The 22,101-nt window shown below is 42.9% G+C and overlaps 2 protein-coding genes and 1 long non-coding RNA gene across 5 annotated transcripts in view; 2 read left to right on the forward strand and 1 right to left on the reverse strand.

The window, feature by feature from the left end:
* The window catches only part of TAP1 (transporter 1, ATP binding cassette subfamily B member), an 895,619-nt gene extending 892,928 nt beyond the window's left edge, over positions 1-2,691 (forward strand). Inside the window, exon 11 of the mRNA XM_082264575.1 lies at positions 2,319-2,691. Within this exon, the coding sequence (XP_082120701.1) occupies positions 2,319-2,543 (225 nt within the window). The 3' untranslated portion in view covers positions 2,544-2,691. The remainder of the gene's footprint in view (positions 1-2,318) is intronic.
* The window catches only part of LOC309560894 (class I histocompatibility antigen, F10 alpha chain-like), a 392,531-nt gene that overhangs the window by 319,402 nt on the left and 51,028 nt on the right, over positions 1-22,101 (reverse strand). The gene's annotated exons all lie outside the window — the stretch shown is intronic.
* The window catches only part of LOC309560904, a 149,759-nt gene continuing 145,419 nt past the window's right edge, over positions 17,762-22,101 (forward strand). Inside the window, exons 1-2 of one of the 2 annotated variants that reach the window (XR_014225532.1) lie at positions 17,762-18,446; positions 18,480-18,680. This is a non-coding gene — a long non-coding RNA (uncharacterized lncRNA). Of the gene's footprint in view, positions 18,447-18,479; positions 19,363-22,101 lie in introns of those variants that run through there. The other variant, XR_014225533.1, reaches the window with a different exon arrangement.

Below are 22,101 nucleotides of genomic sequence, written 5' to 3' on the forward strand. Positions count from 1 at the left end.
CCTGTGAAGTTTCATCACTGTAGCATGTCCAGAACCAGAAAAAAAAGCATTTTTCTTATAATTTTTATTAGAACAGGAATATGGCTCCTCTCCACCTGGCCGTTTTTCTTGCAGGCATTTATCAGGCATTTTTGGAGGCAGGCATGACTTTTTTTGGATGTTAGTGTCTTGGGGGTCCAAAAAGTGTCCCTGTGAAGTTTCATCTCTATAGCATGTCCAGAACCAGAAAAAAAAAAAGCATTTTTCTTATAATTAATACAGCAGTGTGGGTTCAGTGTGGTTTCTGGACATGCTACAGAGCTGAAACTTCACAGGGACACTTTTTTTGACACCCCAGACACTAAATCCAAAAAAGTAATGCCTGCCTCCAGAGACGCCAAAAAAATGCCCGATAAATGCCAGCAATAAAAAATGCAAGGTGTAATTCACACTGCTGTATTAATAATTATAAGAAAAATACTTTTTTTTTTTTTCTGGTTCTGGACTTGCTACAGAGATGAAACTTCACAGGGACACTTTTTGGACCCCCCAGACACTAAATCCAGAAAAAAGTCATGCCTGCCTCCAAAAATGCTCAATAAATGCCTGCAAGAAAAAACGGCCAGGTGGAGAGGAGCCATGTTCCTGTTCTAATAAAAATTATAAGAAAAATGCTTTTTTTTCTGGTTCTGGACATGCTACAGTGATGAAACTTCACAGGGACACTTTTTGGACCCCCCAGACACTAAATCCAAAAAAAGTCATGCCTGCCTCCAAAAATGCCCAATAAATTTCCTGCAAGAAAAACGGCCAGGTGGAGAGGAGCCATATTCATGTGCTCATAAAAATTATAAGAAAAATGCTCTTTTTTTCTGGTTCTGGACATGCTACAGAGATGAAACTTCACAGGGACACTTTTTTCATATTCTGATTGGCCAAATACAAAGTTGTTCAAAGTCGTCTATCATACAAGTCGCGTAAAAAAATTCACAAGTCGCGCTGAAGTTGCGCCTAGTGTGAATGCACTCTAAGATTCAGGAGGTTTGAAACCTAGGGAGCTCTATTGTTCAGATTTGGTTTGGACCACCTGTCACATTTTACTATTGGTCAGTAAAGCAACAATCACAGTACTGGGCCTATAGTGAGGTGTGAATTGAAACTGGCGTTTGCATTATATAGTGCCTCAGGTTTTGGTGCACCCAAGTGCTCCGGAGAAGAAAGCCTAATCTATGAATGTACACCTAGAGGTACTTTCACATTTTTGACCATGAAAACACTTTGTCAATGGAAGGAAGGGGGAGACTGCTGTACGTATGAAGTACAGACCCCCATTAGCAAACATACCTTTGCAAACCCTCCTAACACTGCCAGATCTCAGACCGTTCTGATAGGCAAAGCTTCAAAACTTCTTGATTGTGCTAAAATTTGCTCGTCACTTCCTATTCGTTTTTTATTGGCCAATAAGGCTGTCCATCATAGTAATGAGCCAATAAGAATGTGTGCATAGCAACAAGCTCTGAAACTGTCCAATGTTGGAGCTTTGTCAGTTATAATGGGCCAGCATTTGGCTGTTAGCAAGGTTCAAGAGGCTGCTCTAGGTGATTGCACTTTAAAGTGGTTCTAAAGGCTCAAGGTTTTTTTTAGCTTAATGCATTCTCTGCATTAGGGCAACAAAAACTTCTGTGTGCAGATTCCCCCCTCAGCCCCACTTATACTTGCCTGAACCCCAGCTCGATCCAGCAATGTACATGAGAATAGCGGCTGTCCCAGGTCTCTCTCTCCTTATTGGATCACTGACTGCGATTGATAGCAGTAGGAACCAATGGCTCCTGCTGCTGTCAATCACAGCCAGTGAGCCAATAAGAAGAGAGCAGGGGCGGGGTCGAGACGCGCTCTGTGTGTGAATGGACACATAGAGCACGCCTCAGGAGCGCGCCTACTCGAGTGCCCCAATAGGGAGAGGCTTGCCATTGGGGGCACACAGCAGAGGGGAAGGAGTCAGGACCGGCAGTGGGGGGTACCCAAAAAGAAGAGGCTCTGGACCACTCTGTGCAAAACCATTGTACAAAGCAGGTAAGGTTTAGAATCACTTTAAACCTGCAGCAGTTTGCCCCACTTCTTCATAGTGACAGAATGTATACAATATCACTGCAGGCGCACCTTATATATCAAGGGTTTCAAGAGGGGATTGTATCAGAATAGTAGAACCCCCCTTTAACATGTAATGGAGAAATGAGGACTTAACCAGGCTGCTTTACTTTTGACCTAGGTATAATAAACAAGCTTTACCAGGTACAAGTCAAGTGTGGTAACCTCCATGATACTCATCTTCTCTTTAGATTCAGAGCACAGTGTTGAACAACCCTGAGAGGCGCACTATTTTGCTCATATCTCATCGAATGCACATCTTGGAGAAGGCTGACCACATCCTGGTGATGGAGGGAGGCCAGATTAAGGAGTCCGGGAGACATCAACAGCTCTTGGATAAAAAGGGCAGCTACTGGAAACTGTGGGAGAAGCAGCGCAGCACCTTCCAGAAAGGAAACGGAGAGCAGGCATTGTGATCACATGACCGACAAGAGAAGCAAAGTCTTCAATTTCTTTCTTTCCAACTGCGACCAACTAAAAAGCTATTTAGTTTAATGACAGTTGAACCTTCAAACTAAGTATTGTACGTGTTACATGCACCTAAACCTTTTAGAAAGGAACATCATGCACTTAGGCTCTTGCACTGTTTTGAATATTAATGTAAATATATTTTTTAGCCTCTGGATAGTGGTCTACAGATGATTTGAATATATGTACAGTACACTTAGCTTTTTTTATAGTATTTCCATTGCTTGTAGGCAGGCCACCAGCATCCGTGTTGGTTTGTAGTTAACGGATATCTGAACCATAAAACAAAACTGTAACATGTTGCAGCTTACAAATCCTTAGATGTTATGGATACATTATTATTAATATTATTATTATTATTGGTTTTGGCTTTGTTTCTTATATTCCTATCGTGGTAATCCTCCAAATAGAAAACTTCCTGTCCCAGAGTGACTACACCTGCTCACTCCATTGTATCTATGGAGGTAGCCATGGTTATGACCCAGGCTGGACTTTAAAGCGGAGTTCCAGCCTCGGAGATGAAATTTAGATAAAAATACCCCCCGGACAGTCAGGGCTAGTACATTCCATAATGGATAGCCTCTGAACTGTCCCTGATCGCACTTACCTTTTAGAAGAAATACTTGCCTTGAAAATTTCTTGTCCAGCGCTGCCATCTCAGGTGTGGGCAGCTGAAGCCAGCGCGTCCTCTTCTGTGTCCTCTTCGTCCCAGAATGCGCCTGCACCGGCCCCGCTCGTCACTTCCGGTGCAGGCTCGTCATACCTACACAGCTTCTGGGCATGCTCAGAAGCTGTTTAGCAGGGAATGACGCTTCTGCACCGGAACCGACGAGCGGGGCCAGTGCAGGCGCATTGACTCCTGGGAGCGATGACGTTCAGCTCCCAGGAGTCATCGCAAGCAGGAAGTCACGGCGCGGGCCGCGGCCAAAGAGGGAGGAAGTAGAAGGAAGGCAAGTGTACTTTCTTAAAAAACAAGGTAAGTAAAGAAAAAATAAATTCAGAGTATCCATTTGTTTTTAATGGCATTTACAGCAAGCAGATCGGCCAAAGTTATTTTTGAGCCCAGAACTCCGCTTTAAGCATGTATTCCTCTGTACAAGCTGGGCTGAAAATGTTCTTATTATTGTTTTTGGGTTTAGTTACAGTATACTTTAATAGCATCTGGGCGTGCCAGTTGTTTCATCAGACTGAATAGTCAACACTGGCTATTAATTTCTGCTGTGTACACAGGAACCGTTGTGTTTCCAAGTGAACCAGTCCTTTAGGCAGAAATTTAAGCTGACCATAGACTTGGGTACAACTAGCATGCCAGATTTTTTATGCGATTATTGCCAGCAGCTATAGCCTCTAACAGTAATCACTGTGTTCTCCCAACAGGGTTGTCTCCCTCACTGGGAGAACACAATAGCTCCACAGGAGGGATTCCCCCATCCCTAGGTGACACTGCTCAGTCATAGCGACTGGTCAGGCATTGTTGAATGAATGTTCCCTCATTCTTGGAAGTATTGGGTATTTTACTCAACTTCAATGTGGCTTCACTTTAAGCAGAATTTTTCTTTGTTTTGCCATTATAAAAGTACTAACAAAATTGGGTCTGTTCTAGAATGGCCAAGGTTAGGGATGGGTGGCCAGTTAGAAATGGTGGCAGTTGGGGTGAATGGAAGGTGTAGTGGTGAAATTAAAGGGGTTGATGTGAAGGTCAAGCTTGGTGTGAACAAAAGCGGTGTTATTGGGGGGTGGGGGGATGAGGTGGGCATGCAAGCTGGGTCGTGAGAAAACGGGGAAGGATCAGGGGCACTGGAAAAAGTGAGGGTTGGTGTGGCCAGACTAATTGGCAGGTTCAGGGGCAGAGTGGTGGTCAAACACCATGATGTGGTGGTGAAAACAAGGAAGATGGTGTGCAGATATGAAGGTGAAAGGAGGGTGCTAGAGTGACGGTGAAAGGGGAGGCTCAGGAGCAATGGTGAGAGTGAGGGGTGGCATGCCCAGGCACTTTGGTAAGTGCAGGGGGAAGAGTAGTGGTCAGACACTGTGGTGTGGTGAGAGCAAGGAAGCTTGTATGCATGCTTAGAGGTAAGAGAAGGGTGAAGGACCAATGGTGAAAGGAGAGGGGACATACAGCTGTTGTGATGAAAAAGACAGGGAACTGTGTGGAGACCAGGCTATAAGTGCCTACCAACCATGTGTAGTATAGGTGCCATTTTGTAGGAGACAAGATGAAATGACTCCCGCATAGGAGTAATTGACCCCATTTTGGAGGAGGTTCACACCAGTGAGGAAAGGACAGGAGGGGAAGATAAATCAACTCGCTATGTATATGCAGCACATTTTTTACATGTATGAGGCCCTGGCACCTTACTGTATTTGGCCACCATTTTTACAGAACCGTAGCATCATCTTCCATAAGTATAAGCCCAACATCTTATCTTTACTTTGCAGGTAATGCTCTACCATTATTTAAATGATTATTTGCTCACCTAACCTATTGAATCTTCATTATTATCTGGGTCATGAAATCTGTATATCAGGCTGAAGCTATGATGGAAACTGATGTTCCATTTTAAAGAAGGAGGGAAAAGGAACATTGGATATGGGACTTTAAATATACTTCTCTTGTTACATTAGTATATACAAAACCAATAGTAGTAAAAAGTACACCTTTTATTTTATACAAATAAAAACAGCATGTCTTAGTAACTGCAAAATATCTTACAAAGAATGAGGGAAAAGTTTAGATCTTTGTATGAGGGTCGACGAGTTTCGTGGAATATCCAGTTCTTCAGGACCAACGTCTTTAATACAATGAAAAGGTCTACCTATAAGACAAATAAAAACAAATCTACAAAGAAGAAAGCATACAAACATCAGAAAATGATAAGTTCATAAAGTATTGGTGCATGGTCAAAATCACATGACAAATTTGTTAATTCATACAATCTTTCCATGGAATATATCCTTACATGGTTAACATAGCATATCCATACTGGGTTCAAAAAACATTTGCCATGTGTTCCATTTTAATTCCTGTATTTGTTTTTTTTTTTACAATAACTGTAGGATTCAGTATAACTAGTGGATTTAAATAGTCTGTTGCAATCTAAAAAATATGTTGTAGCTTTTTGTCTTGAGTCATCTATTGTAACTGACGTTACCCTTCCTGCATCTGTTCTGGGAGGATGCTGACTGCACTGCTCACTAGAAGGTGTGTGTTGAGGAAGGCGAGGGGGGGTCTACCAATCTGTACAACATTTGAAACAACAAGTATGTAGAAATGTGACATAAATATTACTTTCCGGTAACAATACCTCAATACCGGCTATAAAAACACCTACATTTTTTAAAGTTAAACCGGGAAGAAAAGGCTTGTAAATGTGTAGATTAGTAAAAGGATATAACAAAGTCGATTCATATACCTTTGTACTCTTGACATCGGTGACATACCAAGACTCAGTGGGTGGATTTTCAAAGTCCAAGATTAGTAACTGTGATAAAATTCAAAAGAACCGTGCATGTGTAACAAGCCTCACGTATTTCAATCAGATTTTGTATGACCAACCAAGTCGAGCTGATTAATGCAGTACACTGTATAATCAGATTTTACAATCTCCTTTAGATTGATGAACAATTTAAAGTGCAAGGGCCTGTGCATTAGGATACACAGAGAATAAATTGTTAAGGTCTATCCTATAACAAGGTTTTGGTAAATTTAAGATTATGAAGTCAGAATGTAAGGTGAATAATCATACTTACACCCTAAATATGGCCACAAAGTTTTGTCTATTTTTGTCTTTGACCCCGTTGAGGAGAGTTTACATTACTTATCATATAGGGCACTGGATGGCGTAACATATGTGTAGAATCACCATTTTAAGGTAGGACATGAAAAGAACATGAACTATGTAGATACAGCAGTGCACATTTTTTGCCAATTATGGATTCCTAACGACCAGGGGCGTAACTACAGGGTTTGCAATTGCAGCTGGGCCCCATGCTCCAGGGGGCTTGTGTGGCTCCCCTCTACACCTGGATAGGAGGGGGGGGGGGTGGGGGCAACATGTAGGGAAATCACTGTCCTCCTTTTTACTCCTGTAGCTGCAGGAGGAAAATGGAGGAGATTGGTTCCTCTGAATGATGCCCCCGCCACTCCTCCTATCCAGTTCACCTGTGTTCTGCTGTCTCTGGGCCCCGGTGTGTTCCCCTGGTCCCCCCCCCCCACCCCAACTGTGCTCCCTCCCCTCTCCTGCCGGCTGCTGCAGGGGATGTGTCACAATAGAGAACCAGGAAGGGGTCGGTAAATATGTAATTTACCAGCTCTTTCCTTTTTTGAATGGACAGAGTCATAGTCAGTGACATTGTAAAAAAATAAAATAAAATGATAAAAAATAATACAATTAAAATACCAAAAAATAAAAACTACTGACACCAGTGAGTGAACTTCCAGGTCGCAAAGGTCACTCTTGCAACCGGGCCCTGGCATTCCACCACCGTGGGAAGGGCCCAAGATGGCAGGAAGGGGGCCCACTGCAGAACTTGTGAAAGGGTCCTGCTGGGGGACCGTGATAAAGGGCCCCGCAACGAGAATAAAGGGCCCCAGGATCAGTGAGAAGAGCCCCAGGTTTGAAGGGAAGGGCCTCGGCCAGTGGTACGGGGGGCGCTTCATGGTTTCTTGCATCGGGGCCCTGAAGGTTCTAGTTACGCCTCTGCTAACGCCTAAATCGTCAACCATTGCTGCAAAATCTTAGTTCCATTTTTCAGAAGTCAGAGCTCAATATTTTATCTTTACTTTATTGTACTTTGCAGTTAAACCTTAAATGCTTTATCATTATTTAAATTTGCCCAAACTCCTATTGCTTTGGTCGTGCAATCTGTACATCAGTCTGAAACTATGGGAGAAACTAAGGGTCCTCTTTACTTCCTTTTACAATAACTATAGGATTGGCTAGAATATCAAAAAAACAAAGGAAAGTTAAGTTGTTATTATTAGGATTTACTTTTTAGCTTTTTTGAAGATTTCATTAAATCAAATGCTGGGACCTGTTGTAACATCTGTACATAAAATGCTACATAAAACAGTATTTATATTGTTTGTAAAGATGGAAAAATGTAATGAACATATTATGGTGTGAATTTTTGACTTTCACCATAATGATGTATCTATGTAAATAAAGTGTTTTTCTATACTGTGTTGTCATTACTCCAGTCTTTAACCACCTCAAAAATGGGCACTTTTACCCCCGTCCTGCCCAGGCCAATTTTAAGCTTTCAGCACTGTCACACTTTGAATGACAATTGCGTGGTCATGCAATGCTGTACCCATGTGAATTTTTTATCATTTTCTTCCCTTCCCACAAATAGAGCTTTCTTTTGGTGATATTTAGTCACCGCTGGGTTTTTTATATTTTTTTGCTAAAAAAATAAAAAAAGACCAAAAATTTTGTAAATAGGTCATTTTTCTTCTTCACTGATGTGCGCCGATGAGGCTGCACTGATGAGACGGCACTGATTGTAAACTATAACGAGCAGGGTCTATGATTCCTCCTTCTGTATTGAATTGTATTGTAACTGTACTGTCTGCCCTAAAATTAAAAGTTCTGCGCAAACTGTTGGCGCTATATAAATCCTGTACAATAATAATAATTATGAGGCGCAACTGAAGTTTACTGATGGGGTGGTACTGATGAGGAGGCACTAATATGCAACACTGATGGGCACTGATAGGTGGCACTAATGGGCACTGATAGGCGGCACTTATGGGCAGTGATAGGTGGCACAGATCAGTGGCACTAATGGGCACTGAAAGGCAGCACTGATTTGCGGCACTGATGGGCACAGATTGGCCTTACTGATGGGTACAAATTGGCATGAATTATGGGCACAGACTGGTGTCACTGATGAGTACAGATTGGCATCACACAGATGGGCACAGAGTGGCATTATTGTTGGGCACTGTTAGGGCTGCACTGAATCCAGGGCACTGATCGGCTCTCCTGTCCTCACACTCTGTCAGTGTGAAGCGAGCCAATAATTTTTTGGTGAATGGGTAGGGGTATGATGTACCCCATACTCATTCACATGGAGAGGGGGTCAGAATCTGGGGGCCCCCTTATTAAAGGGGCTTTGTTTTCGATAAGCCCCTCAGCTGCAGTCCCCCACAACCACCGCCCAGGGTTGTGGGGAAGAGGTTCTTGTCCCCAGTACAGCCCAACCATCCCAAAGCACCCCCTCATGTTGAGGTCACGTGGCCTGGTATGGTTCAGAAGGGGGGAAAAGCTTGCTCGCCCCCCCTTTCCTGGCCTGCCGGGCGGCAGGCTTGGATAAGGCCCTGGTATGGATTCTTGGGGGACCCCATGCTGTTTTTTTTTAATTTTGGCATAGGGTTCCCCTTAAAATCCATACCAGACCCGAAGGGACCCCACTTTTTTTTTTCTTAATTTGCTATTGCCGGCATTCTTTTATTTACATTTCAGCTCTTAGCTGGGAAGCACGCTGACAGCTGATCAGTTGTTAAGGACACGGCGGCCGGCTTCCCAACCCCACTCCTTAACAACCAGCTATTCTTCACATAGAATCCGAATCGGTTGATTTTTCAACTTATCCGAAATTGTCCTGAAAATGTGGAATTCATTAGAAAATGAACAAAATTAAATTTAACGAATTTCAACAAAATTTGTTACTGTTTAATTCGGAGATTCGGATACATCCAAATCTTTGATAAACCAAAAATTCATATGAATGCACGTCAATTTATTACTGATCTTGCTGATTTATAAAATATACCAGTCTAGTGTTTGTCAATCTTTTTTCAGTCAAGGCCCCCTTTATAGACAATCTGAAGGCACCCTTTAAAATTATAGACAGTCTTGAGGCACCCCATTCTAAAATGTACTAAATTGTTCTAATAGCATTACGTAATGCAGCAACATCCACATGTACAGTAGGCCACCCAATGTTGGAGGTGATTTATTCTTCCAAGGCAAATACACTTTTGCATGCTGGTACTGACTAGTATTCCAATGTTTCTCTTCTCCCTCAATTTCTCTCCATCAATCAGCTAATGTCACCCCAGTGCTGAGAGAGAGGGACACAGGAGGGTCAAACAAGGATGGTGTGGATGTGACAGACATCCTCCTTATTAACTGATGACGTCATTGGTTGTTAGGATGCTAGTGTCTAGAAAGTCGTAATGGTACATAATGAAAACCTGTGGCTTTGTGCGTGCCCCCTTTCAATGCCAGTGACCACAGCGTGCCCCCTTTCAATGCCAGAGTGACCACAGCGTGCCCCCTTTCAATGCCAGAGTGACCACAGCGTGCCCCCTTTCAATGCCAGTGACCACTGATTCCAGAAGACAGGCAGTTACTCTAGAAGAGCTGGAAAGGGCTGTAGACGGTGCTTATCCATCAGCAGGACCGGTAGCTGCTCTTTTGTGCAAGGAGGAACAGGATGATCACTGCCAGAGTCCTACAAAATGACCTCTAGCAGGCCACTGGTGTGAATGTCTTTGACAAAACAATCAAAAACAGACTTCATGGGGGTGGCCTGACGTCCTCTAGTGGGCCCTGGAGTAACAGTGTAGAACGTTATGCTAACATCGTTTAACATGACCGGTTTCATGGTGGGTTAGTGATGGTCTGGGGAGGCATATCCATGGAGGGACATCCACACAAACCTCTACAGGCTAGACAATGGCACCCTGACTGCCATTAGGTATCCTTGGACCCATTGCAGGCCCGGATTGGCTAATCGGGAGCACTGGGAGCATTCCCGGTGGGCTGGTCTGTTTTTTTGGCCGCAAGGGCCGTTGTCATGGCACTGGGTCTCCTGCTAATTAGTAGCCCCGATTAGCCAATCCGGGCCTGGCCCGTGTCTAACGTGTGCTGGCCCGGCCGGGCCTTAGCCTGGCTCTACTGCCTAGCCTGCCCGGGGGCCCGCTGCTGCCACACTGGTTGCTAGTATGCCGCTTGGTGTCTAGCAACCAGTGATGTCACATGACGTTAGCGTCGTCACGTGACTGCAGGAGAGCACGGGCAACGGGACCTGCGGCTGATGGCGAATCCCCACACCGAGGAAGGCTCCCAGGACTACGTCTCCTTCCACGTTCCCCAGGTAAGAGCGGAGATTACAGGTCTGGGGGGAGGGAGCCTTTTGTTATTATGGGTAGAGTCCCTCCATGTGCCCTAAAGTGGGACTCCCAATAAAGCCTTTCTCCTGGTTTGGGTGTCAAAACGGCAACAGCCCCCGAAGAGAAAATATCACAACAGTGACATTGTGATGGGCTTGGGGCCGTCTCTGACACCAGGGACCTGGGTAACATTGTTGCCTGCAGCCTTGGGGCTGCCTCTGTCCTCCACTCATAAATAAAGCTGTCTAAGCCAGGTGGCATTATTGCCTGCAGCCTTGGAGCCACCTCTGACACCAGGGAGCTGGGAGACATTATTGTCTGCAGTCTTGGGGCTGTATATGTTTTCCACATTTAAATCAAAGTATCATGTAAGCCGAGTGGTATTATTGTTTGCAGTCTTGGAGTTGTCTCTGACACCAGGGAGCTGGGTAACATTATTGTTTGCAGTCTTGGAGTTGTCTCTGACACTAGAGAGCTGGGTGACATTGTTGTCTGCAGTCTTGGGACCGTCTCTGTCCTCCACATTTAAATGAAAGTATCAGGTAAGCCGGGAGGCATTATTGTCTGCAGCCTTGGAGCCATCTCTGGTACCAGGGAGCTGGGTGACATTATTATCTGCAGCCTTGGAGCCATGTCTGGTACCAGGGAGCTGGGTGACATTATTATCTGCAGCCTTGGAGCCATCTCTGGTACCAGGGAGCTGGGTGACATTATTATCTGCAGCCTTGGAGCCATTTCTGGTACCAGGGAGCTGGGTGACATTGTCTGCAGCCTTGGCATTGTCTCTGACAACAGGGAGCTGGATGACAATATTGTCTGCAGCCTTGGAGCCATCTCTGAAACAGTGAGCTGGGTTTCATTGTTATCAGCAGCCTTGTGGCCATCTCCATCTTCTACTTTTAAATGAAGGTATTAGGTAAGCCGGGTGACATTATTTGCAGCCTTCAGACCATCTATGACACCAGGGAGCTGGGTGACATTGTTATCTGCAGCCTTGGATCTGTTTCTGAAACCAAGCAGCTGGGTGACATTACCCCCAGAGGTTATTGGCTCCTTGTCCCTAGACTCCATCCATAGCATCATCCACATAAGCTCTCACAGTTATATAGTTATAGCCTGGCTGGAACACACATAACAATTTCAAGGAAAACTGCAAGATAGAAGTAGGAAAATGCAATGCAGCTGGGGTGTTTTTTTTTTATTTTACAAATCCTTTGTAGACTACACTGGGGCTCCTTGTACCTAGGCTCCATAGCATCCACATTGAAAAATACAATTAATTACAAGGCTGTAGAGAACAGTGCGCCATTGCAAACGTATATTCTGAGGTTTTAATTACATTATTTTAATATAGTTAGTCATGAACTAAAGTGGGCCGGTCTAAGGCATGAAACTCCAGGGCTGAAAATGAGTCCCACTCCAGCCCTGACACATTGTCAGACCCTACGCTGGTGCAGTGGGTCTTAGGTTCCTCCTAGTGCACGACAATGCCCGGCCTCATGTGGCAAGAGCATACAGCCAGTTCCTGGAGGATGAAGGAATTGATACCATTGAATGGCCCCCATGCTCACCTGAACTAAATCCAATAGAACACCTCTGGGACATTATGTTTTGGTACATCCGTCGCTGCCAGGTTGCACCTCAGTCTGTTTAGGAGCTCAGGGATACCTTGGTTCAGATGTGGGAGGAAATACCCCAGGACACCATCCATTGTCTCATTAGGAGCATGCCCTGATGTTGTCAGGCATGCATACAAGCCAGTGGGGGCAAAAAAAACTACAGAGTACCATTTTGAGTTGCTGAAATGAAATTTCAGCAAAATGGACTAGCCTGCTGCATCATTTTTTCACTTTGATTTTCAGAGTGTCTTTAAATTCAGCCCTCTGTAGGTTGATAATTTAAATTTCCATCAAATGATGTGGCATCCTTTCCTTCCTAACACATTACCCCGTCCATATCAGTATAGATATCCAGCATGAGATTTTTTCCCCATTGAGATCTGATGTGTTTTCAGTGTTCCTTTAATTTTTTTTGAGCAGTGTATATATAAAAATAAAATAAAAACATATAATTGTCCCATAAATTGTCCTCTTTAGTGAAATAATCAAATCCAAAAAAATGTGAATCCAGTGAAATCCAATGAGAGTTATGTCACCACAAAACGCCACCAACGTTGTGTTAGCAATGACCCACCCCCATCAGATGGTAACTCGCCAAATAATATTGCTCCCATTCTCATGGTTAGGCAAATAAGCTTTAGACAAAACGGCTGTTGAAAAGTCCTTTATTAAGCCTTGTAGTAAATAACACTCTGAAAATACACTATAGTTTTCCTTTATGATGCTCAAAGAACATAATCAACATCAGTAATAAGAGATCACAGACCACCAAGAATACTCAAAATTTGTGATGCCCAAATGGCAGCCTTCAGGTTTTCAAGTGTTGCTAATGATGTTAGATGAGCATAGCCTGCTGCTCAGTGCCGGGCTGTCTTTCTCCTTCTCTCTCTGTGTCTTCAGCTCTCTCTCTGTCGACAGAGAAATTGGTGAGAGGGAGGAGGAGGTGGCGATAGAGCTGAAGACACGAGAGAGAGAGAGAAGAGGAGACATTATGGATTATGTTCTTTGAGCATATACAGTGCCTTGCGAAAGTATTCGGCCCCCTTGAACTTTTCGACCTTTTGCCACATTTCAGGCTTCAAACATAAAGATATAAAAACTGTAATTTTTTGTGAAGAATCAACAAGTGGGACACAATCATGAAGTGGAACGCAATTTATTGGATATTTCAAACTTTTTTAACAAATAAAAAACTGAAAAATTGGGCGTGCAAAATTATTCAGCCCCTTTTCTTTCAGTGCAGCAAACTCTCTCCAGAAGTTCATTGAGGATCTCTGAATGATCCAATGTTGACCTAAATAACTAATGATGATAAATAGAATCCACCTGTGTGTAATCAAGTCTCCATATAAATGCACCTGCACTGTGATAGTCTCAGAGGTCCGTTTAAAGTGCAGAGAGCATCATGAAGAACAAGGAACACACCAGGCAGGTCCGAGATACTGTTGTGGAGAAGTTTAAAGCCGGATTTGAATACAAAAAGATTTCCCAAGCTTTAAACATCCCAAGGAGCACTGTGCAAACTATAATATTGGAATGGAAGGAGTATCAGACCACTGCAAATCTACGAAGACCTGGCCGTCCCTCTAAACTTTCAGCTCATACAAGGAGAAGACTGATCAGAGATGCAGCCAAGAGGCCCATAATAACTCTGGATGAACTGCAGAGATCTACAGCTGAGGTGGGAGACTCTGTCCATAGGACAACAATTAGTCGTATACTGCACAAATCTGGCCTTTATGGAAGAGTGGCAAGAAGAAAGCCATTTCTTAAAGATATCCATAAAAAGTGTCGTTTAAAGTTTGCCACAAGCCACCTGGGAGACACCAAACATGTGAAAGAAGGTGCTCTGGTCAGATGAAACCAAAATCAAACTTTTTGGCATCAATGCAAAACGTTATGTTTGGCGTAAAAGCAACACAGCTCATCACCCTGAACACACCATCCCCACTGTCAAACATGGTGGTGGCAGCATCATGGTTTGGGCCTGCTTTTCTTCAGCAGGGACAGGGAAGATGGTTAAAATTGATGGGAAGATGGATGGAGCCAAATACAGGACCATTCTGGAAGAAAACCTGATGGAGTCTGCAAAAGACCTGAGACTGGGACGGAGATTTGTCTTCCAACAAGACAATGATCCAAAACATAAAGCAAAATCTACAATGGAATGGTTCACAAATAAACATATCCAGGTGTTAGAATGGCCAAGTCAAAGTCCAGACCTGAATCCAATCGAGAATCTGTGGAAAGAACTGAAAACTGCTGTTCACAAACGCTCTCCATCCAACCTCACTGAGCTCGAGCTGTTTTGCAAGGAGGAATGGGCAAAAATTTCAGTCTTTCGATGTGCAAAACTGATAGAGACATACCCCAAGCGACTTACAGCTGTAATCGCAGCAAAAGGTGGCGCTACAAAGTACTAACTTAAGGGGGCTGAATAATTTTGCACGCCCAATGTTTCAGTTTATTTGTTAAAAAAGTTTGAAATATCCAATAAATTTTGTTTCACTTCATGATTATGTCCCACTTGTTGATTCTTCACAAAAAATTACAGTTTTATATCTTTATGTTTGAAGCCTGAAATGTGGCAAAAGGTCGCAAAGTTCAAGGGGGCCGAATACTTTAGCAAGGCACTGTATATATAATGTATCAGCACTCCCAGTGGGAATATATATCTACACATGTGTTTGTTGTTTGTCATGTCATTTTATCCATTTTTTGATTTAATAAATATGTTTTTATGAAATAATTGTGTCATAGTTGTGATCCTCCCTTTCCTCTCAGCCTATCAAAGCCCCATCTTTTTCTCCTTCTGGTGTATTTTTCCTAGATATAGGGGTGTGGACCAATAATCACGGTATTTTTTTGTTCTTTAGTAGGAGGCATGGCAGGTTTTTTGAAGAAGTCATTTTTTGTCACAATTGTTTTAAAAAAGAATAAATGAAATTCATTTTTCACATTTTGTTTTTTTTGCATACTGTCACCATTGCAGTACAGCGTCATCATGTGACTGGTGTTGTCATGATCAGGGATACTGACTGATGGTGACAGTATGTTAAAAACATAAATACAACCTTTTTAACACAGTTTTAACATTTGTTTATACATACTTTCATCAGAGTAGTTCAGTGTCACCATAGTGACAATAGTGACAGTGTACTACTATGGGGGGTGATCAGGGATTTTTATTTTACACTTTGATTGCTGGTACAGTGATGATCAGTGTAACAGCAATGTTTTAAACTATCATGAATGAGTTACATTCATAATAGCTGTAATTACTATTGTGTGATATGATTGGCCCACAGCTATCACATGGTACAGGGTGCTGTGATGGCTTTGGGGCAATTGCAGCATCCCAATACTAAGCACAGCTGTTATGAAAAAAAATCTTTTTAGAACAGTTGTGTTTACGATGTGATCATTTGAGCCACAATCTGCTGTGTGCAGTGGACTGGGGGTTGCACTCTGTGCCAATCAACCGGTGACATACATGTAAGTGAGTGGTTCTCAACTGTGGGCCTCAGGACCCACGAACAGGCCAGGTTTGCAAGATAACTTAAATACATCACAGGTGATATATTTTGCTGCTCAGTGATTGCAGTATTCTAGTCTGCATGTCCCCAAGGTGATACTGAAAATCTGGCCTGTTAGTGGGCCCTGAGTTGAGAACCACTTATGTAAGTAATTGTGCCTTGCAGTGACACCTGCACGCAGTATAATTACTGTGGGTGGGACGGCATGTGGTTAAAGGATGGAGAGCTCAGAGTGGTTTTCACTACTCTATGGATCTCCCCAACATATAGAAGTATCAGAACTTCAGCTATCCAAAAGATATACAGTATTTCAAAGCCACGTATAAGATCAGTCCGATCAGATTGAATGGTGTATGGGAGTCTGCACTAGTATAATGGAAATGATAAGCTATTGCTGTACATTCTAAATGTATGTGGCTTTCTTTCTGAGGTTCTGCCCTAATATCAACACTATTACTCGATGGGGTTTTTTTCTTTTCTCGGTGCACAATTCCAGGTTTTGAGGCAGAGCTGATGCACTAGCTGTTAACTAACAAATAAATGAGAAAATGGCGTAAATTGAAGTTTTGGTGGTGAAAAAATTCAAGGAAAAGAATTGCTGGGGTGGTTCTGCCCCTCTAGCGATCCCTCATTTGGATGCCTGTGTCTCCTGTGAGAGCAGGAAGAGGGGAGAGCGGTGCTGCAGCCGGGGACAGCACTGGATTGTGAGAAGAGACAGGTAGGTGTTCAGGGATAGTGGGGAGTATTTTACCTTAACGCAGAGAAAAAACACTTGGATTTTAGAACCACTTTCACTTTATTTAAAGGTTGCCTCCAGACACAAAAACTTGAATATTCCCATCAATAATCACTGATCACTCAGTTCTCGGGTCTGCTCTGCTCTGAGCAGAGAGCTGTGACTGTCAGTCACCGCTCTGTTCTCTGACCCTTTAGTGATCACTGGAGTATGAGGCATGAGAGTGGACAGGAGTGGCTGGCTCAGGCTCTCAGTTGCATGTTGAGAGGCTCAGCCAGCTGCCAGTCATGAATCTGGGTGGATCCTGACTTTATTTTTAGGATCCTCTCAGTATCTGGAGTGGCTTTGTGATGTTAGATGACAGGGCTTTAGTCTGCTATTGGCTCATTCTGGATTACAGGAGTGCAAAATGAAGTGCACTTTTTGAACTACATGAGAAATATGGCCAAAAGAGCTTTGGCCATACTTCTATTTAATTCTCTTTCTGCCACCGAGATATGTTATATGGGGTTTTAGTCCACATTCACACCGGCAAAGCACACACCCAGGCGAGGGCCATATTTTGCACAAGGATACACAGATGTTCCATGCATCTAACTGAAGACAATCAATGTCAATTGGGACACAGCAGCTGCACCCACATCTGTGTGGGTGTTGGTGTGGTGCATGTTCCCAAACGCAGAGTGTGTGTTCGATGACATGCAACTGCACCCACACGCATGTGAAACTGGGAGCAGCAACTGTGTCCACGAAGCTGCTGTGTCCCAATCGACATTATAGGGAATGCCTACACAGAACACCTCTGCACCCCATGAAGGCAAAAAATGGCCCTTACATGGCTGTATGCTCAAGTACACCCATGTGAATGAGGCCTTACACACACTCCTGGCTGTTGCAACAAAAGGGTTAAAACCCACCTCCAGCAATCCCCCATCATCCTTTCTTTATTTTTACAGTTGTAATGTAATTTACATTTTCCAAAGGTAAAATTTATTTAATCAACCTAAAAATGAAACTTACAATAAAAAAACACATTTAACATTCATTCAGAATCTTTAACGTCAAGTACAGCAATCACATAATATTGAAGCAATATAAAACAATTCCAGTCCTAGATGTTTAATTTGAAATACTATAAGTAAATATAGGCCAATGAGAGCAGAAAATTGGATATAATAGGACACAAAATCTATATTAACAATTTTGTAAAAATTCTGATCCTAATTAGCAAGACAAATAAAATAAACAGAAAAGACCCCAAAACCTGATTGTAGATAACTTTTAAATATATATATCTTAAAGATAACCTGTGTTTTGGCCATACTATGTAGAGTAACAGGTACACGTTAGTCCAAGGTATGAAAACAACAAGTATTTGTCCAATGTTGTCAATAGGGTTGGGGTCACCTGGTGCGGTAAACCATGGTGTCCCCCCCCCCCCCACTAGCCTTCCACATTTATCTGTGCTCTGTTCTGCCGCTACGGAGTGAAAGTAAGACAGTCAGTAAAGCAATGAGCAGGCTAAGCGCATCGGCGCAGCTCTCCCCCCTAGCCTGCCACAGTGCTACTTTATGGGGTCACCCCTCTGGTGGGTGTCACCGGGGTGCGATCCACACCCCCATAGTGACGCAGCTGTATTTATACCCTTTCCCCCCCTCCTGGTGGCCCTTCAACAGGGTAATAATACCAGGTGGTGTGACTTCTCCATTATGTGATTACTGTGGTTGGCTGTCATAGTGGTCACAAGATCAGAGCCCTCCCTGCTGGCTCCCAATCATAAACAGAGATCAGGTAACGGTCTATGACAGCTCACTTACTGTGCTGGAAGTGTGCAATGAGTACAGAAACCTCAGTTCCCATGAATGCATTAGTGTCCAACCTCCCTGACACAGCACATATGCTTTCTGTGGTTGGCAAAAGCTTAAGTACTTATGTTCCACTCTGATCCATAGCCGTCTTGTGAAATAATACCTGCATAATCTTGCTGCAGAACATGGAGCTTATATAGCCAACATTAAGGTCTGCAGCCTATCACACATAGGAAGGCAAATTATGTGCAGCCTCTGTGTAGATTGAGCAACTCAAAAAATATGCAGAAATCTGTGAAAAGTGAAAGGCCCATACTGCTGATTTTCTATGAAGTAATTTGAACCCATTAGTTTGCTTAGTATGGGCAAAATCTAGGTTTACTTAAGCATAAAACAGTCAGTAATAAGAGTGCATAACATCTATAAAAATTCTATAATAAAAGCAAAACTGTCATAAGGTGAATTATCATTTACTTATCAAGTGGAAAGGTAAAGTTTAAATATTTAAGCAACCTATTACTTTATTTTGTGCCAGTATATACATCCAGGGTGCGCTGCTGGTAATAATCCTACAATAATGTCACGTCATATACGACAATTAAAATTCTCAGTCATAGAAAATGAGTACAGACTGCATGGCACAATTCAATAGTTTAGCACTAATGCGAGCTCCATCTTCCAAACAGCACACAAATCCACCTTTCTGACAGATCCAATACTATAAGGAAGAACACTAGATAACGTGTCACTATTATTCATGCCTAGTAATGAGTGAATTTTAGCAAATGTCACAACACTTTGGTGAAGCAGATGCTAGTAGTAGCTTTGCAGTGCATAGTTGCAATCTACTCCCAGTTTAGTCAACTAGTAAATTAGCCCCTTCACACTCTGTGCTAGTTCAATTGAAGAGCCTGATCTTTGAGCAGCACTAAGTTCTTTAGCTGTGGTCAGCAGAATGTGAAATCCATTAGGAATGCTTAGCAAAATTCAAAAATGAGGCCGCACTCCATGGAAATCCCATTGGTAAGTTCATTGCGTGTAGCTGTCTGTTTACACAGTCCCCACCTTTATGCCACAACCCCTGACTGCCTATCCTTTGGCTTTATCATAGACCTTGGAGGGGCAAAACCTGTCAGAGGTGTGTGGCAAAAGGGCAGGGACTGTGTAAACATCCAGCTACACACAATAAACTTACCATAGGATTTCCATAGAGGGCAGTCTTGTTTTTAAATTTTGCTATACATACTGAGCTAGATGACCTCCTGAGAGCAATGGACTTCGAAGGAGGCTGTTTTAGGAGCTTGGAGTGGTACAGTCTTTTTTTTTTTGCCATTAGGAATGCTGTTTTATTCATAAAGGGGGGTGGAAGAGATTAGGGGACATGATTGCCCACTTCCTTTGACATAATAGAGTAGAACCATAATGGGTTAGAATATGGGCTTCCTAAATTGGCAGACACTAACTAAACTGCAAAGGGATCAGGATTGGAGTAAGAGATTGGATCACCTAAAGAAATCTGCAATACTGACTTGCCTGAACTACTAGTAATCTAGGAAAGAGCTACCAATCCACTTGCCAATATTCTATATAATTCTGTCATTCCTGTCCAAGGTAATAACTTCCGCAAAGTAAAACCTTCAGACTTTGCTGGCAGCCATGATTTCCATATTCGTTGGTCTTCAATTATCTACAAATAATAAATTAATGTTTGCATAATCATATTCCATTCTTTGATTAGGTTGGTCCTATGTTTGTAGATTGAATGAGCCTCAGATTGGAGAAACCAATCTAATCCGGCCAGATCATTTACAAGGCTCATTCAATCTCACACAGCCAGAGCTTTTACATATTTGGCAAAGTAGTTATCCTGCAATCAGTTTTTCTCCTACCCATTAAATAATGGATTGGGTTCCAGAGTTGAAATTTCCCTGTGTACATGCTGATTACCAGTAAATTGGGCCTAAGATGGCATTTCTTGGCTGTACAACTGTAAGGCTGTGATATGAAAGTCTAAATATGATTGGTGGCTGTGGTCAACACAGCAGTTCTTATTTAAGGCACGTTTCAGAAGGAGGACAACTGTGGACTCTGGAAGACAACATGGCTACCAGTATAGTATGGACATTTATATTGGACACAGTTAATACTTCAGTAGGCATAATGGAACATGTAATAAATACTTTTCACAAAGATGACCTCAGTGTTCTGCATTACAATATCAAATCAGCCATGGATATGAAGAACCATGGAATTTCACCACTAAAAAATGCAGAATGAATGGCCGCCACAGATCCCACCAGCTGCTGAATGTATAATACTTAAAGTGCCCTGTCACTCATATATCTGGCGCGTGTGGTAGAGATTCTAAAATTCCCTAACATGTCTTCTTATAATGTTCTAAAAATCCTAACATCATAAAAGAGCACATGATGTCTACCAACTAATTATGTTTGTATTTATACTGATTCTGGAATATGACAGGTTCTCCTAACTAATCACAAAGTGCGTATTTCTAAAAAGAAAGAAGCAAAGTTAGAATTGTATACAAATAAAGAAAAAACAGTCTCCATTCTTCTCCTTTGTGGACCTGCAAAGAACAAAAAGTATATATTTATATAGTCCTATATCAGAAGTTTTGTTACTCTCAGTAAATGTTTTATTATCAGTCCTATCTATAAATGTGAGGAAAGGTTCAGTGTTCATCCAATGTAAAATGGAGTCTTCACCCAACATGTTCTACACATTGAAAACCTGAATCGGCTTTATAGTACTCTGGTAATACACATCCTTCCATATTTGTGGATAGTACAGCTTTTGTTTATAACACTAATTTGGATCATATAACATTTCTTAATAAGGTCATTAATGCTTAGTGGTGCCGCTCCAGGCTAAGGTGTAGAGCGTCATTGGCACTCAGGATAGTAGGAATGTCAGCGTAAGAAAAACTCATCCAGTGACCAATGAACCTTTAAGCATGATACCGCCGCTCACCAGAGCCAAACCTGGTGTGGATGCATACATGTGAAATCCTCAGTCAATGCCCCTCCTCAGGCAATGTCCCCTGACATGTTTCATCCATGGGGGTCATTTAAGCCCCAGTGGTCAGGGCAAAACATATCAGGGAGCATGGCCTGAGGAGCAGCATTGATTGACGCTTTCACACCAGGATTGGCTATGGTAAGCGGCAGTCTCATGCTTAAAATTATGAAAAATTCTTTGCATACCTTGACAGTTTAAAATATGTAGCACCCTCCTAGGTAGATGCTAGGTAAAAGCATTGTTTGCTCCATCTGCTTATCAGGGGAGCCTGATCAGTAGTTTTGCCTGTTACTTGTGTCCGTGTGTGATTCACTTGGTCTGAGGCAGTGTCCCCACTGTGTCCAATGGGGGAGCTTGTTTGACAGTGGAGGAAATCCAGCCAGTGACACACAGGCTTTTGTGGCTGTCCCAGTGGGAGGGCACAACAGCAGTGCATCCTGGGATAGGTCATAAAAGCCGGGGGCACATGTGACAGGGCGTCTTTGGGCGGGAAGCCAGATGCCAGTAGGAGGGTGGCGGCTGTCTCTCCTCCTGTTGCTGAGGAGAGTGGTCACAGGCAGTCGGCCTAGTGGACTGACGAGTGGAGCTGCAGGCAGAGCAACCCAGGGAAAAACAGTGTCCGTGAGTACCGGGAAGCTTGCCAGGG

Source organism: Pelophylax lessonae (genome assembly GCF_965119305.1).
Source record: "Pelophylax lessonae genome assembly, chromosome: 7".
Taxonomy (NCBI): Eukaryota; Metazoa; Chordata; class Amphibia; order Anura; family Ranidae; genus Pelophylax; species Pelophylax lessonae.